The sequence below is a fragment of the Oncorhynchus mykiss genome, chromosome 13 (genome assembly GCF_057628025.1).
Source record: "Oncorhynchus mykiss isolate SJ-2025 chromosome 13, ASM5762802v1, whole genome shotgun sequence".
Lineage (NCBI taxonomy): Eukaryota > Metazoa > Chordata > Actinopteri > Salmoniformes > Salmonidae > Oncorhynchus > Oncorhynchus mykiss.
The window spans coordinates 3527501-3545000 of record NC_143034.1 but is presented as its reverse complement, the minus strand read 5'-3'; the positions used below and the strand labels follow the sequence as shown (position 1 = coordinate 3545000).

At 42.8% G+C, this 17500-nt stretch overlaps 2 protein-coding genes across 2 annotated transcripts in view; both read right to left on the bottom strand.

Moving 5' to 3' along the window:
• Positions 1 to 1929: 1929 nt before the first annotated feature.
• On the bottom strand, positions 1930 to 2566 carry LOC149978490 (tektin-3-like). The gene has a single exon (XM_090194723.1). The coding sequence runs from the start codon at positions 2500 to 2502 to the stop codon at positions 1930 to 1932; it is 573 nt and encodes a 190-aa protein (XP_090050849.1). The 5' UTR covers positions 2503 to 2566.
• Positions 2567 to 12233: 9667 nt separating this feature from the next.
• LOC110493327 (Golgi apparatus membrane protein TVP23 homolog A) overlaps positions 12234 to 17500 on the bottom strand; it is a 10502-nt gene continuing 5235 nt past the window's right edge. Inside the window, exons 6-7 of the mRNA XM_090194721.1 lie at positions 14439 to 14570; positions 12234 to 12575 (exon numbers count right to left, since the gene is read on the bottom strand). Coding sequence (XP_090050847.1) covers positions 12549 to 12575; positions 14439 to 14570 — 159 coding nt within the window. The 3' untranslated portion in view covers positions 12234 to 12548. The remainder of the gene's footprint in view (positions 12576 to 14438; positions 14571 to 17500) is intronic.

Here is a 17500-nt window from a genome sequence, read left to right as displayed (position 1 = left end):
CACTAGCCTGGGTACCCGTCTGGTTCTCTTTACAGTAGACACTATCCTGGGTGCCAGTCTGGTTCTCTTTACAGTAGACACTAGCCTGGGTACCCGTCTAGTTCTCTTTACAGTAGACACTATCCTGGGTGCCAGTCTGGTTCTCTTTACAGTAGACACTAGCCTGGGTGCCAGTCTGGTTCTCTTTACAGTAGACACTAGCCTGGGTGCCAGTCTGGTTCTCTTTACAGTAGATACTAGCCTGGGTACCAGTCTGGTTCTCTTTACAGTAGACACTAGCCTGGGTACCAATCTGGTTCTCTTTACAGTAGACACTATCCTGGGTGCCAGTCTGGTTCTCTTTACAGTAGACACTAGCCTGGGTACCAGTCTGGTTCTCTTTACAGTAGACACTATCCTGGGTGCCAGTCTGGTTCTCTTTACAGTAGACACTAGCCTGGGTACCCGTCTGGTTCTCTTTACAGTAGACACTAGCCTGGGTGCCAGTCTGGTTCTCTTTACAGTAGACACTAGCCTGGGTGCCAGTCTGGTTCTCTTTACAGTATATACTAGCCTGGGTACCAGTCTGGTTCTCTTTACAGTAGACACTAGCCTGGGTACCAGTCTGGTTCTCTTTACAGTAGACACCAGCCTGCTTGCCAGTTTGGTTCTCTTTACAGTAGACACTAGCCTGGGTACCAGTCTGGTTCTCTTTACAGTATATACTAGCCTGGGTACCAGTCTGGTTCTCTTTACAGCAGATACTAGCCTGGGTACCAATCTGGTTCTCTTTACAGTAGACACTAGCCTGGGTGCCCGTCTGGTTCTCTTTACAGTAGACACTAGCCTGGGTACCAGTCTGGTTCTCTTTACAGTAGACACTAGCCTGGGTGCCAGTCTGGTTCTCTTTACAGTAGACACTAGCCTGGGTGCCAGTCTGGTTCTCTTTACAGTAGATACTAGCCTGGGTGCCAGTCTGGTTCTCTTTACAGTAGACACTAGCCTGGGTACCAGTCTGGTTCTCTTTACAGTAGATACTAGCCTGGGTACCAGTCTGGTTCTCTTTACAGTAGACACTAGCCTGGGTACCAGTCTGGTTCTCTTTACAGTAGATACTAGCCTGGGTACCAGTCTGGTTCTCTTTACAGTAGACACTAGCCTGGGTGCCAGTCTGGTTCTCTTTACAGTAGATACTAGCCTGGGTACCCGTCTGGTTCTCTTTACAGTAGATACTAGCCTGGGTTCCAGTCTGGTTCTCTTTACAGTAGACACTAGCCTGGGTGCCAGTCTGGTTCTCTTTACAGTAGATACTAGCCTGGGTACCCGTCTGGTTCTCTTTACAGTAGACACTAGCCTGGGTGCCAGTCTGGTTCTCTTTACAGTAGATACTAGCCTGGGTACCCGTCTGGTTCTCTTTACAGTAGACACTAGCCTGGGTACCAGTCTGGTTCTCTTTACAGTAGACACTATCCTGGGTACCAGTCTGGTTCTCTTTACAGTAGACACTATCCTGGGTACCAGTCTGGTTCTCTTTACGGTAGACACTAGCCTGGGTACCAGTCTGGTTCTCTTTACGGTAGACACTAGCCTGGGTACCCGTCTGGTTCTCTTTACAGTAGACATTATCAATCCCAATTATATGTTTCATGGTACATAACAAATAGCAACTGATTCCTTATTTAGGCTGGTTCACTAGTATGAATAGGGAATTCTATGTGTAATTTTGAATTCAGACCAAGTTGTAAATTTACTGCGGCTACTAGTTCTACAGCTTAACCAGCTCTTCCATTATCTTACAGAACACAGGACTTTTCAAACCGGAACTGTAATAAAAAACGTTAAAGTAGAAGATGCCAAGACAACCATCACTGTATTATCTAATTATCTTTACAAACTCCTAATCAATAAATTGATAAATGATCTAATTCATTGTTATCAATCATCTTTCTGTCACTCTCTCACCTGCAGTGGTCCGTCGGTCTCCTTTAAGGCCCTGTCCAACCGGAACTTGACCTGACGTAGCCTCTCCGTGTCCCGGAGAAGCTGCTCGAGCTCGAACCCCAGCTCGCTCCGCCAGAACGAGATTTCCGTTATCCGTTCACCGATCCACCGGGAGCTGTCAGACTGTGTTCGCCGCGTAAGCTGCTCTTTACTCTGGATCAACCGGGAGGTCTCGCGCCAGAAGCTTTCCGCATGCCGCCTGCTGCTCTCCAAGCGCCGGTAGTTTACGTTGTTGGCGCGCAGCCAATCTTCCCGGGTGATCTGACACATGGCCACCGGGTTCGGTTTGAGAGGCGGCATCCTAATGAGCTGTTCCCCTCCCCAATGGGTCTCGAACGGCTCCGTGGATTTCCGCTGAACAGAGACCAGCCTGGGTTTGGACTTCCCGCTTCCCGTTAGGTCGAAGCTGACTTGCTGTGGCTGAAGCTGCGTGGCACTGAAGCCCTTGTAGCTGTCTCTCATGGTGGTCAGGCTCGGTAAGAATCCAGAGGAACAAGGTCGCAAGGATCCGCAGACTTCCATCGGTGCAGGAGATCCTGAGCGAACACGGGTGCGACCTGCTGTCCGGCCGCTCGTGGTGACAGACAGCCTTGAGCCCCGAACACCGTTGTTTTATAACCTGATGACTCCTGGTTTATGACGGCGACATTGTGACATCATGATAGAACTGCTGGAGGCCCGTAGAAAACCAATTACAGAACTTAGGAACGATTTACACATTCTAGCTGCTGTATTGGCGTGAAAAACATTGTGTCAATATTACCAAAGCAACAATAAATATACATTGTAATATAATTAACGATATAAAATGGTAGTAAATAATAATACAAAAATTAAATACAAAAAATAAACAGTCAATAGTAGAAATGTAATAAATCTAATAATCTAAACATGTGAAATGAAACTATAACTAATTTATAACTAAATAACGGTCATCTTCTCCTTTATATCAGTACTACAACTACCATCATCAACTGTTATTATTACCATTACCACCCATACCACCACTACTTATAACTAAATAACGGTCATCTTCTCCTTTATATCAGCACTACAACTACCATCATCATTACCACCCATACCACTACTACAACTACCATCATCATTACCACCCATACCACTACTACTTATAACTAAATAACGGTCATCTTCTCCTTTATATCAGTACTACAACTACCATCATCATTACCACCCATACCACTACTACTTATAACTAAATAACGGTCATCTTCTCCTTTATATCAGTACTACAACTACCATCATCATTACCACCCATACCACTACTACTTATAACTAAATAACGGTCATCTTCTCCTTTATATCAGTACTACAACTACCATCATCATTACCACCCATACCACTACCACTTATAACTAAATAACGGTCATCTTCTCCTTTATATCAGTACTACAACTACCATCATCATTACCACCCATACCACTACCACTTATAACTAAATAACGGTCATCTTCTCCTTTATATCAGTACTACAACTACCATCATCATTACCACCCATACCACTACTACTTATAACTAAATAACGGTCATCTTCTCCTTTATATCACTACTACAACTACCATCATCATTACCACCCATACCACTACTACTTATAACTAAATAACGGTCATCTTCTCCTTTATATCACTACTACAACTACCATCATCATTACCACCCATACCACTACTACTTATAACTAAATAACGGTCATCTTCTCCTTTATATCACTACTACAACTACCATCATCATTACTACCCATACCACTACTACTTATAACTAAATAACGGTCATCTTCTCCTTTATATCAGTACTACAACTACCTTCATCAACTGTTATCACTACCACCACCACTAACCTGTTACCATTACCACCCATACCACTACTACCACCACCACTAACCTGTTACCATTACCACCCATACTACTACTACCACCACCACTAACCTGTTACCATTACCACCCATACTACTACTACCACCATCACTAACCTGTTACCATTACCACCCATACTACTACTACCACCATCACTAACCTGTTACCATTACCACCCATACCACTACTACTACTACCACTAAACTGTTACCATTACCACCCATACCACTACTACCACCACCACTAACCTGTTACCATTACCACCCATACTACTACTACCACCATCACTAACCTGTTACCATTACCACCCATACCACTACTACTACTACCACTAAACTGTTACCATTACCACCCATACTACTACTACCACCATCACTAACCTGTTACCATTACCACCCATACCACTACTACTACTACCACTAAACTGTTACCATTACCACCCATACCACTACTACCACCACCACTAACCTGTTACCATTACCACCCATACTACTACTACCACCACCACTAACCTGTTACCATTACCACCCATACTACTACTACCACCATCACTAACCTGTTACCATTACCACCCATACCACTACTACTACTACCACTAAACTGTTACCATTACCACCCATACCACTACTACCACCACCACTAACCTGTTACCATTACCACCCATACTACTACTACCACCATCACTAACCTGTTACCATTACCACCCATACCACTACTACTACTACCACTAAACTGTTACCATTACCACCCATACCACTACAACCACCACCACCACTAACCTGTTACCATTACCACCCATACCACTACTACTACCACCATCACTAACCTGTTACCATTACCACCCATACCACTACTACTACCACCACTAACCTGTTACCATTACCACCCATACCACTACTACTACAACCACCTTCATCATTACCACCACCACCACTAAACTGCTGTCATTACCATTACCACCCATACCACTACTACTACAACCACCATCACTAACCTGTTACCATTACCACCCATACCACTACTACTACTACCACCTTCGTCATTACTAACACAACCACCATCATCATTACCACCACCATCACTAAACTGTTATCATTACCACCCATACCACTACTACTACTACCACTAACCTGTTACCATTACCACCACTACTACCACTACTATTACCACCACCACTAACCTGTTACCATTACCACCCATACCACTACTACCACCACCACCACCACTAACCTGTTACCATTACCACCCATACCACTACTACTACCACTAACCTGTTACCATTACCACCCATACCACTACTATTTGGAATGATAAACAACAATAATAATGTATGTAGCATCCAAACAGTTTAAATGTCCAAACACTAGTATTAACCTGTGGAAAGGTGAGACTCTAACGAACACGAACACGTCGGTTGTTTCCCTCTTGGACGCCCACAGACCTCACAAGACTCGTCTGAATGTCCCACAGGCCTCACAAGACTCGTCTGAATGTCCCACAGTCCTCACAAGACTTGTCTGAATGTCCCCCGATACCAGTTGTTGTTCCTCTTGGATGACCACAGGCCTCACAAGACTCGTCTGAATGTCCCCCAGGCCTCACAAGACTCGTCTGAATGTCCCCCAGGCCTCACAAGACTCGTCTGAATGTCCCCCAGGCCTCACAAGACTCGTCTGAATGTCCCCCAGGCCTCACAAGACTCGTCTGAATGTCCCCCAGGCCTCACAAGACTCATCTGAATGTCCCCCCGGTACCAGTTGATAAAAATGAATGGAAGTGTATATGGAGCCTGTTTAGTGACAAAAAATAAGGGGTTAAGAACACGTTTAAAAAATAATACTTCAAGGTGTCTTAAAATGTCAAATCAAATATCTAAATAGTCCTTGGTATGACGACCTTCTTAAAACAATTCCATATGTAGGCTTACTGTATTATATAATATAGATGATGTACCGTTTATAATGATAGGCTCTTAAAACAATTCCATATGTTAGCTTAGTAGGCTTCCTGTATTATATAATATAGATGATGTACCGTTTATAATGATTGGCTCTTAAAACAATTCCATATGTTAGCTTAGTAGGCTTACTGTATTATATAATATAGATGACGTACCGTTTATAATGATTGGCTCTTAAAACAATTCCATATGTTAGCTTAGTAGGCTTACTGCATTATATAATATAGATGATGTATCGTTTATAATGATTGGCTCTTAAAATGGTCCTATAGGACTAAACCTTATACTTTTACATTAATAGTCTATCAACTCACACTACCGTTCAAAGATTTGGCGTCACTTTGAAAGCTCCTGGTGTTTGAAAGAGAAGCACATTTTTGGTCCATGAAAAATAGCATCAAATTGATCAGAAATACAGTGTAGATATTGTTCATGTTGTAAATGACTATTATAGCTGGAAACAGCATATTTTTGAAATGAATATCTACATAGATCAATTTGATGTTATTTTAATGGACACATTTTTTTGCTTTTCTTTCAAAAACAAGGACATTACTAAAGTAACCCCAAACCTGTGAACGGTAGTGTATATTCACATCTATGATTTTCCTTAGGTGTCTGTCAATGTTGTGCATTGTTCCAAAACGTTTACGAATGAATGATTTGTCGTTTTTATAATGTTTTTTTTTCTATTAAAAAAAAGCTGAGGGAGGGGCCTGGAGAAATGTAACCGCTTTCAAATTCATAAACAGACCAATTGGATGCAAAGGACTGACCCTCCAATGACATCAGCATTCTAGATTGAACCATGTGTTGAGGATATACAGTGAGGATATACACACTGTATATCCTCAACACATGGTTAAATCTAGAATGTTGATATCATTGGATGGTCAGTCCAGTGTGTTTGAGAGAGAACCGGGATGGGGCGGTTAGGTCAGGTAGGCTACCCAGCCTGGCGAACGCCTCCTGCGGCCTCCTTTCCTGCCAAGCTGGGACACCCTAGAGTGGCGGGGCCTGCAGACAGGACGGCTGGTAGATGCTCTTCTCCTCTTCTGGACATTGTTGACTGATAGGTGATATGGGTGCCGGACGGAGAATAAATTATGATGCAATAATTAATAACATTTGAAAAAAAATGACAAGAGTTCGGTGATGTCACAGTAGCATTTGGCAGGATGACGTCATAGTGGTATGTTACTTTGTTTAGTACATGTACATAGTGTTCTGTTACTTTGGCCTTTGAACCCTGGTATATAAATAAAGAGAATCACTCAGGGTTATATTTACGGTCATTTGGAACAAAGACAGTACAGTAGAGTATGAAGACAGGCAGAAACTGCTTCTCCGATAGAAATCACCGATCGTGCTTGTGAAGGATGTCATGGCAACATTGGCTAACTAAGTTTATGCGTGGAAACGATGTTGAGTGTCTGGGTTTAGAAAGTCTTCGTTTGGAATGTCGAGTCAATAAGCATTATGGGACAAAATAAACTCAATTAAATACAGGGGAATATAAAATGGCCGTCCAGATGTCAAAAGAGGAGCTTCTTTTGAGCCTAAAATTAATAAAAATCGGCGCCTGAAGTGGCCGGTTCACTGTTCATCTCATCTAGGGGTCTGAAGGTTCACTGTTCATCTCATCTAGGGGTCTGAAGGTCAACTGTTATCTCATCTAGGGGTCTGAAGGTCCACTGTTATCTCATCTAGGGGTCTGAAGTAGCCTGTTATCTCATCTAGGGGTCTGAAGTAGCCTGTTATCTCATCTAGGGGTCTGAAGGTCCACTGTTATCTCATCTAGGGGTCTGAAGGTCCACTGTTATCTCATCTAGGGGTCTGAAGGTCCACTGTTATCTCATCTAGGGGTCTGAAGGTCCACTGTTATCTCAACTAGGGGTCTGAAGGTTCACTGTTATCTCATTTAGGGGTCTGAAGGTCAACTGTTATCTCATCTAGGGGTCTGAAGGTCCACTGTTATCTCATCTAGGGGTCTGAAGGTTCACTGTTATCTCATCTAGGGGTCTGAAGGTCCACTGTTATCTCATCTAGGGGTCTGAAGGTCCACTGTTATCTCATCTAGGGGTCTGAAGTGGCCGGTTCACTGTTATCTCATTTAGGGGTCTGAAGGTCCACTGTTATCTCATCAAGGGGTCTGAAGGTCCACTGTTATCTCATCTAGGGGTCTGAAGTGGCCGGTTCACTGTTATCTCATCTAGGGGTCTGAAGGTCCACTGTTATCTCATCTAGGGGTCTGAAGTAGCCGGTTCCCTGTTATCTCATCTAGGGGTCTGAAGGTCCACTGTTATCTCATCTAGGGGTCTGAAGTAGCCTGTTATCTCATCTAGGGGTCTGAAGTAGCCGGTTCACTGTTATCTCATCTAGGGGTCTGAAGGTCCACTGTTATCTCATCTAGGGGTCTGATGTAGCCTGTTATCTCATCTAGGGGTCTGAAGTAGCCGGTTCACTGTTATCTCATCTAGGGGTCTGAAGGTCCACTGTTATCTCATCTAAGGGTCTGAAGGTCCACTGTTATCTCATCTAGGGGTCTGAAGTAGCCGGTTCACTGTTATCTCATCTAGGGGTCTGAAGGTCAACTGTTATCTCATCTAGGGGTCTGAAGGTCCACTGTTATCTCATCTATGGGTCTGAAGGTCCACTGTTATCTCATCTAGGGGTCTGAAGGTCAACTGTTATCTCATCTAGGGGTCTGAAGTAGCCGGTTCACTGTTATCTCATCTAGGGGTCTGAAGGTCCACTGTTATCTCATCTAGGGGTCTGAAGGTCCACTGTTATCTCATCTAGGGGTCTGAAGGTCCACTGTTATCTCATTTAGGGGTCTGAAGTAGCCTGTTATCTCATCTAGGGGTCTGAAGGTCCACTGTTATCTCATTTAGGGGTCTGAAGTAGCCGGTTCCCTGTTTTCTCATCTAGGGGTCTGAAGTAGCCTGTCCACTGTTATCTCATCTAGGAGTCTGAAGTAGCCTGTCCACTGTTATCTCATCTAGGGGTCTGAAGTAGCCTGTTCCCTGTTATCTCATCTAGGGGTCTGAAGTAGCCTGTTATCTCATCTAGGGGTCTGAAGTAGCCTGTCCACTGTTATCTCATCTAGGTGTAGGGCCTACTGACAAGGTAAAGTCATTCTGCCCCTGAGCAAGGCAGTTAACCCACTGGATGTAGATTAAGGCAGCCCCCCCCCCCCCCCCCCCCCCCCGCCTCATCCCCCCCCCCCCCCCCCCCCTCTCTGACTCATCGGGGTTAAAAATGCGGAAGACACATTTCAGTTGAAGGCATTCGGTTGTATCCTTTCCCTTAATGCAGTTATCCGACACTAAAACCAGTCAAACAAGCTTGGTTCTACGTGGACGTGGACAGTGTAACAGCGCCATCTAGCGGTGGGAGACGGTGACAGCGAAATACATATTGATACATTATCATACCATATTGATACATTATCATACCATATCACACCATATTGATACATTATCATACCATATCACACCGTATTGATATATATTATCACACCATATTGATACATTATCATACCATATCACACCATATTGATACATTACCATACCATATCACACCATATTGATACATTATCATACCATATTGATATATTATCATACCATATCACACCATATTGATACATTATCATACCATATCACACCATATTGATACATGATCATACCATATTGATACATTATCATACCATATTGATATATCATCATACCATATCATGCCATATTGATATATTATCATACCATATCACACCATATTGATACATTATCATACCATATTGATACATTATCATACCATATCATGCCATATTGATATATTATCATACCATATCACACCATATTGATGCATTATCATACCATATCACACCATATTGATACATGATCATACCATACTGATACATTATCATACCATATCACACCATATTGATACATTATCGTACCATGTCACACCATATTGATACATTATCATACCATATCACACCATATTGATACATTATAATACCATATTGATACATTATCATACCATATTGATACATTATCAGACCATATTGATATATTATACCATATCACACCATATTGATACATTATCATACCATATTGATACATTATCATACCATATTGATATATTATACCATATCACACCATATTGATACACTATCATACCATATTGATACATTATCATGCCATATCACATCATATTGATACATTATCATACCATATCACACCACATTGATACATTATCATACCATATCACGCCATATCGATACATTATCATGCCATATCATACCATATTGATACATTATCATACAATATCACACCATATTGATACATTATCTTACCATATCACACCATATTGATACACTATCATACCATATCACACCATATTGATATATATTATCATACCATATCACCCCATATTGATACATTATCATACCATATTGATACATTATCATACCAGATCACACCATATTGATACATTATCATACCATATTGATATATATTATCATACCATATCACCCCATATTGATACATTATCATGCCATATTGATACATTATCATACCATATCACACCATATTGATACATTATCATACCATATTGATACATTATCATACCATATTGCTATAATATCATACCATATCGATATATTATCATACCATATCACACCATATTGATACATTACCATGCCATATCACACCATATTGATACAGGTCATCCTGTCCTTATATTTTGTGTTCTATTATTAACGATCTAGTCTTATATCACCTATTAGGTTACTGACGTTTACACTGAAGTCATTCAGCAGACACTCTTATCCAGAACGTCTTATATCACCTATTAGGTTATCTCTTTGTACTTTAGTCCGTTCATCTTTCCCTCGATCCTGAGTCGCCTCCCAGTCCCTGCCGCTGAAAAACATCCCCACAGCATGATGCTGCCACCAATATGCTTCACCGTAGGGATGGTGCCAGGTTATCTCCAGATGTGTCACTTAACATTCAGGCCAAAGAGTTCAATCTTGGTTTCATCAGACCACAGAATCTTGTTTCTCATGGTCTGAGAGTCTTTAAGTGCCTTTTGGCAAACTCCAAGCGGGCTGTTGTGTGCCTTTTACTGAAGAGTGGCTTCTGTCTGGCCACTCTACCATAAAGGCCTGATTGATGGAGTGCTGCAGAGATGGTTGTCCTTCTGGAAGGTTCTCCCATCTCCACAGAGGAACTCTGGAGCTCTGTCAGAGTGACCATTGGGTTCTTCGTGTTTTCACTTTGTAATTATGGGGTATTGTGATGTCATTATGGGGTATTATGATGTCATTACGGGGTATTGTGATGTCATTACGGGGTATTGTGATGTCATTACGGGGTATTGTGTGTAGATTGATGAGGAGGAAAAATAATAATTGAATCAATTTTTATGAACAAGGCTGTAACGTAACAAACATGTGGAAACAGTCAGTACATTAACCTCAATAAAACAGTCAGTACATTAACCTCAATAAAACAGTCAGTACATTAACCTCAATAAAACAGTCAGTACATTAACCTCAATAAAACAGGTACATTAACCTCAATAAAACAGTCAGTACATTAACCTCAATAAAACAGTCAGTACATTAACCTCAATAAAGCAGTCAGTACATTAACCTCAGTAAAACAGTCAGTACATTAACCTCAATAAAACAGTCAGTACATTAACCTCAATAAAACAGTCAGTACATTAACCTCAATAAAACAGTCAGTACATTAACCTCAATAAAACAGTCAGTACATTAACCTCAATAAAACAGTCAGTACATTAACCTCAATAAAACAGTCAGTACATTAACCTAAATAAAACAGTCAGTACATTAACCTCAATAAAACAGTCAGGACATTAACCTCAATAAAACAGTCAGTACATTAACCTCAATAAAACAGTCAGTACATTAACCTAAATAAAACAGTCAGTACATTAACCTCAATAAAACAGTCAGTACATTAACCTCAATAAAACAGTCAGTACATTAACCTCAATAAAACAGTCAGTACATTAACCTAAATAAAACAGTCAGTACATTAACCTTAATAAAACAGTCAGTACATTAACCTCAATAAAACAGTCAGTACATTAACCTCAATAAAACAGTCAGTACATTAACCTCAATAAAACAGTCAGTACATTAACCTCAATAAAACAGTCAGTACATTGACCTCAATAAAACAGTCAGTACATTAACCTCAATAAAACAGTCAGTACATTAACCTCAATAAAACAGTCAGTACATTGACCTCAATAAAACAGTCAGGACATTAACCTCAATAAAACAGTCAGTACATTAACCTCAATAAAACAGTCAGTACATTGACCTCAATAAATATTGAATCCAGAATGAAAGACAACGCTTCACTGTTTTAATCAGACAGACAGGAAACAGAAAGGTGTGTTTGTTTTATTAGCCATCAGACAGACAGGAAACAGATTATAACATCGTCAGAAGTAAAAAATAAATACTGTACATATTCATAGAAATATAAAATTAAAACAAAATAATTAAAATGCTGAATATGAAACTGATGTAATTCCAGAAGCTTTGATGTTGATGGGCTTCTGTCCCCTTCTGAGTTCCAGAACATTTCCTGCTCTGTCTGTCACACACACACACACACACACACACACACACACACACACACACACACACACACACACACACTCAGAGAAGGCAGCTGCAGGTGATTCCTATTCCATCACAGCATTCTGGAGATGATATCAGGCTGAAAGACCAGGAAGAGAGGAGACCAATCACACAGGGTCCTGTTCATTAGAGACAAGAGGAGACCAGACACACAGGATCCTGTTCATTAGAGACCAGAGGAGACCAGACACACAGGGTCCTGTTCGTTAGAGACCAGAGGAGACCAGACACACACTGAAACTGTCTGTTTCATAACTATGTCATTAATGTCCAGGTTAGTTCCTCCCTGTCTGTTTCATAACTATGTCATTAATGTCCAGGTTAGTTCCTGTCTGTTTCATTACTATGTCATTAATGTCCAGGTTAGTTCCTGTCTGTTTCATAACCATGTCATTATTGTCCAGGTTAGTTCCTGTCTGTTTCATAACTATGTCATTAATGTCCAGGTTAGTTCCTGTCTGTTTCATAACTATGTCATTAATGTCCAGGTTAGTTCCTGTCTGTTTCTTGACTGTTTCTCGACTAACCTCTAATCCCTGACCTCTACTACTCCCCAACTCTGACTATAACCTCTAACCCCTGACCTCTACTACTCCCCAACACTGACTATAACCTCTAACCTCTACCACTCCCCAACACTGACTATAACCTCTAACCCCTGATCTCAACTAGTCATAGTCATTATGAAACAGGCAGGGAGGGATTAACCTGGACAACTGACTATAACCTCTAACCCCTGACCTCTACCACTCCCCAACACTGACTATAACCTCTAACCCCTGACCTCTACTACTCCCCAACACTGACTATAACCTCTAACCTCTGACCTCTACCACTCCCCAACACTGACTATAACCTCTAACCCCTGATCTCAACTAGTCATAGTCATTATGAAACAGACCCATATCAAACATCTCCAATCCAAAGTTAAATCTAGAATTGGCTTCCTATTTCGCAACAAAGCATCCTTCACTCATGCTGCCAAACATACCCTTGTAAAACTGACCATCCTACCAATCCTCGACTTTGGCGATGTAATTTACAAAATAGCCTCCAATACCCTACTCAACAAACTGGATGCAGTCTATCACAGTGCAATCCGTTTTGTCACCAAAGCCCCATACACTACCCACCATTGCGACCTGTACGCTCTCGTTGGCTGGCCCTCGCTTCATACTCGTCGCCAAACCCACTGGCTCCATGTCATCTACAAGACCCTGCTAGGTAAAGTCCCCCCTTATCTCAGCTCGCTGGTCACCATAGCATCTCCCACCTGTAGCACACGCTCCAGCAGGTATATCTCTCTAGTCACCCCCAAAACCAATTCTTTCTTTGGCCGCCTCTCTTTCCAGTTCTCTGCTGCCAATGACTGGAACGAACTACAAAAATCTCTGAAACTGGAAACACTTATCTCCCTCACTAGCTTTAAGCACCAACTGTCAGAGCAGCTCACAGATTACTGCACCTGTACATAGCCCACATATAATTTAGCCCTATCAACTACCTCTTTCCCAACTGTATTTAATTTATTTATTTATTTTGCTCCTTTGCACCCCATTATTTTTATTTCTACTTTGCACATTCTTCCATTGCAAAACTACCATTCCAGTGTTTTACTTGCTATATTGTATTTACCTTGCCACCAAGGCCTTTTTTTGCCTTTACCTCCCTTCTCACCTCATTTGCTCACATTGTATATAGACTTGTTTATACTTTATTATTGACTGTATGTTTGTTTTACTCCATGTGTAACTCTGTGTTGTTGTATCTGTCGAACTGCTTTGCTTTATCTTGGCCAGGTCGCAATTGTAAATGAGAACTTGTTCTCAACTTGCCTACCTGGTTAAATAAAGGTGAAATAAAAATAAATAAATAAAAAATGAAACAGGCAGGGAGGGATTAACCTGGACAACTGACTATAACCTCTAACCCCTGACCTCACCCGCTGGAGGAAGTGCTGTCCCTGCAGGAAGGAGGAAGGGGATGTGGGCGGGACTTCCTGTCCACCGTTCTTGCAGCGCAGGTAACCATAGAGATTAGCCCCCTGGAGAGAGATACTGGCTACCACCAACACCTGGGGAGAGAGAGGGAGTATGGAGAAGGTACAGGTAACCATAGAGATTATCCCCCTATGGGGAGAGAGGGAGTATGGAGAAGGTACAGGTAACCATAGAGATTAGGGTGGTGACTTAACTCAGGGGGGTGGAGACTTAGTTTAATTTTGACAATTTCCTCTAACTTTCAATGGAGAAGGTACTGCTCTGTTTCAGCTGGTATGGTCAGTCTAGCTGTATGGAGGAGGTACTGCTCTGTTTCAGCTGGTATGGTCAGTCTAGCTGTATGGGGAAGGTACTGCTCTGTTTCAGCTGGTATGGTCAGTCTAGCTGTATGGAGGAGGAGGTACTGCTCTGTTTCAGCTGGTATGGTCAGTCTAGCTGTATGGAGGAGGAGGTACTGCTCTGTTTCAGCTGGTATGGTCAGTCTAGCTGTATGGAGGAGAAGGTACTGCTCTGTTTCAGCTGGTATGGTCAGTCTAGCTGTATGGAGGAGGAGGTACTGCTCTGTTTCAGCTGGTATGGTCAGTCTAGCTGTATGGAGGAGAAGGTACTGCTCTGTTTCAGCTGGTATGGTCAGTCTAGCTGTATGGAGGAGAAGGTACTGCTCTGTTTCAGCTGGTATGGTCAGTCTAGCTGTATGGAGGAGGTAGTGCTCTGTTTCAGCTGGTATGGTCAGTCTAGCTGTATGGAGAAGGTACTGCTCTGTTTCAGCTGGTATGGTCAGTCTAGCTGTATGGAGGAGAAGGTACTGCTCTGTTTCAGCTGGTATGGTCAGTCTAGCTGTATGGAGAAGGTACTGCTCTGTTTCAGCTGGTATGGTCAGTCTAGCTGTATGGAGGAGGAGGTACTGCTCTGTTTCAGCTGGTATGGTCAGTCTAGCTGTATGGAGGAGGAGGTACTGCTCTGTTTCAGCTGGTATGGTCAGTCTAGCTGTATGGAGAAGGTACTGCTCTGTTTCAGCTGGTATAGTCAGTCTAGCTGTATGGAGGAGAAGGTACTGCTCTGTTTCAGCTGGTATGGTCAGTCTAGCTGTATGGAGAAGGTACTGCTCTGTTTCAGCTGGTATGGTCAGTCTAGCTGTATGGAGAAGGTACTGTCTCTGTTTCAGCTGGTATGGTCAGTCTAGCTGTATGGAGGAGAAGGTACTGCTCTGTTTCAGCTGGTATGGTCAGTCTAGCTGTATGGAGGAGAAGGTACTGCTCTGTTTCAGCTGGTATGGTCAGTCTAGCTGTATGGAGGAGGTACTGCTCTGTTTCAGCTGGTATGGTCAGTCTAGCTGTATGGAGGAGAAGGTACTGCTCTGTTTCAGCTGGTATGGTCAGTCTAGCTGTATGGAGGAGAAGGTACTGCTCTGTTTCAGCTGGTATGGTCAGTCTAGCTGTATGGAGGAGAAGGTACTGCTCTGTTTCAGCTGGTATGGTCAGTCTAGCTGTATGGAGGAGGTACTGCTCTGTTTCAGCTGGTATGGTCAGTCTAGCTGTATGGAGAAGGTACTGCTCTGTTTCAGCTGGTATAGTCAGTCTAGCTGTATGGAGGAGGAGGTACTGCTCTGTTTCAGCTGGTATGGTCAGTCTAGCTGTATGGAGAAGGTACTGCTCTGTTTCAGCTGGTATAGTCAGTCTAGCTGTATGGAGGAGAAGGTACTGCTCTGTTTCAGCTGGTATGGTCAGTCTAGCTGTATGGAGAAGGTACTGCTCTGTTTCAGCTGGTATGGTCAGTCTAGCTGTATGGAGAAGGTACTGTCTCTGTTTCAGCTGGTATGGTCAGTCTAGCTGTATGGAGGAGAAGGTACTGCTCTGTTTCAGCTGGTATGGTCAGTCTAGCTGTATGGAGGAGAAGGTACTGCTCTGTTTCAGCTGGTATGGTCAGTCTAGCTGTATGGAGGAGAAGGTACTGCTCTGTTTCAGCTGGTATGGTCAGTCTAGCTGTATGGAGGAGGTACTGCTCTGTTTCAGCTGGTATGGTCAGTCTAGCTGTATGGAGGAGAAGGTACTGCTCTGTTTCAGCTGGTATGGTCAGTCTAGCTGTATGGAGGAGAAGGTACTGCTCTGTTTCAGCTGGTATGGTCAGTCTAGCTGTATGGAGGAGAAGGTACTGCTCTGTTTCAGCTGGTATGGTCAGTCTAGCTGTATGGAGGAGAAGGTACTGCTCTGTTTCAGCTGGTATGGTCAGTCTAGCTGTATGGAGGAGGTACTGCTCTGTTTCAGCTGGTATGGTCAGTCTAGCTGTATGGAGAAGGTACTGCTCTGTTTCAGCTGGTATGGTCAGTCTAGCTGTATGGAGGAGGAGGTACTGCTCTGTTTCAGCTGGTATGGTCAGTCTAGCTGTATGGAGAAGGTACTGCTCTGTTTCAGCTGGTATAGTCAGTCTAGCTGTATGGAGGAGGTACTGCTCTGTTTCAGCTGGTATGGTCAGTCTAGCTGTATGGAGGAGAAGGTACTGTCTCTGTTTCAGCTGGTATGGTCAGTCTAGCTGTATGGAGAAGGTACTGCTCTGTTTCAGCTGGTATGGTCAGTCTAGCTGTATGGAGGAGGAGGTACTGCTCTGTTTCAGCTGGTATGGTCAGTCTAGCTGTATGGAGGAGAAGGTACTGCTCTGTTTCAGCTGGTATGGTCAGTCTAGCTGTATGGAGGAGGAGGTACTGCTCTGTTTCAGCTGGTATGGTCAGTCTAGCTGTATGGAGGAGAAGGTACTGCTCTGTTTCAGCTGGTATGGTCAGTCTAGCTGTATGGAGGAGAAGGTACTGTCTCTGTTTCAGCTGGTATGGTCAGTCTAGCTGTATGGAGGAGAAGGTACTGCTCTGTTTCAGCTGGTATGGTCAGTCTAGCTGTATGGAGGAGAAGGTACTGCTCTGTTTCAGCTGGTATGGTCAGTCTAGCTGTATGGAGGAGAAGGTACTGTCTCTGTTTCAGCTGGTATGGTCAGTCTAGCTGTATGGAGGAGAAGG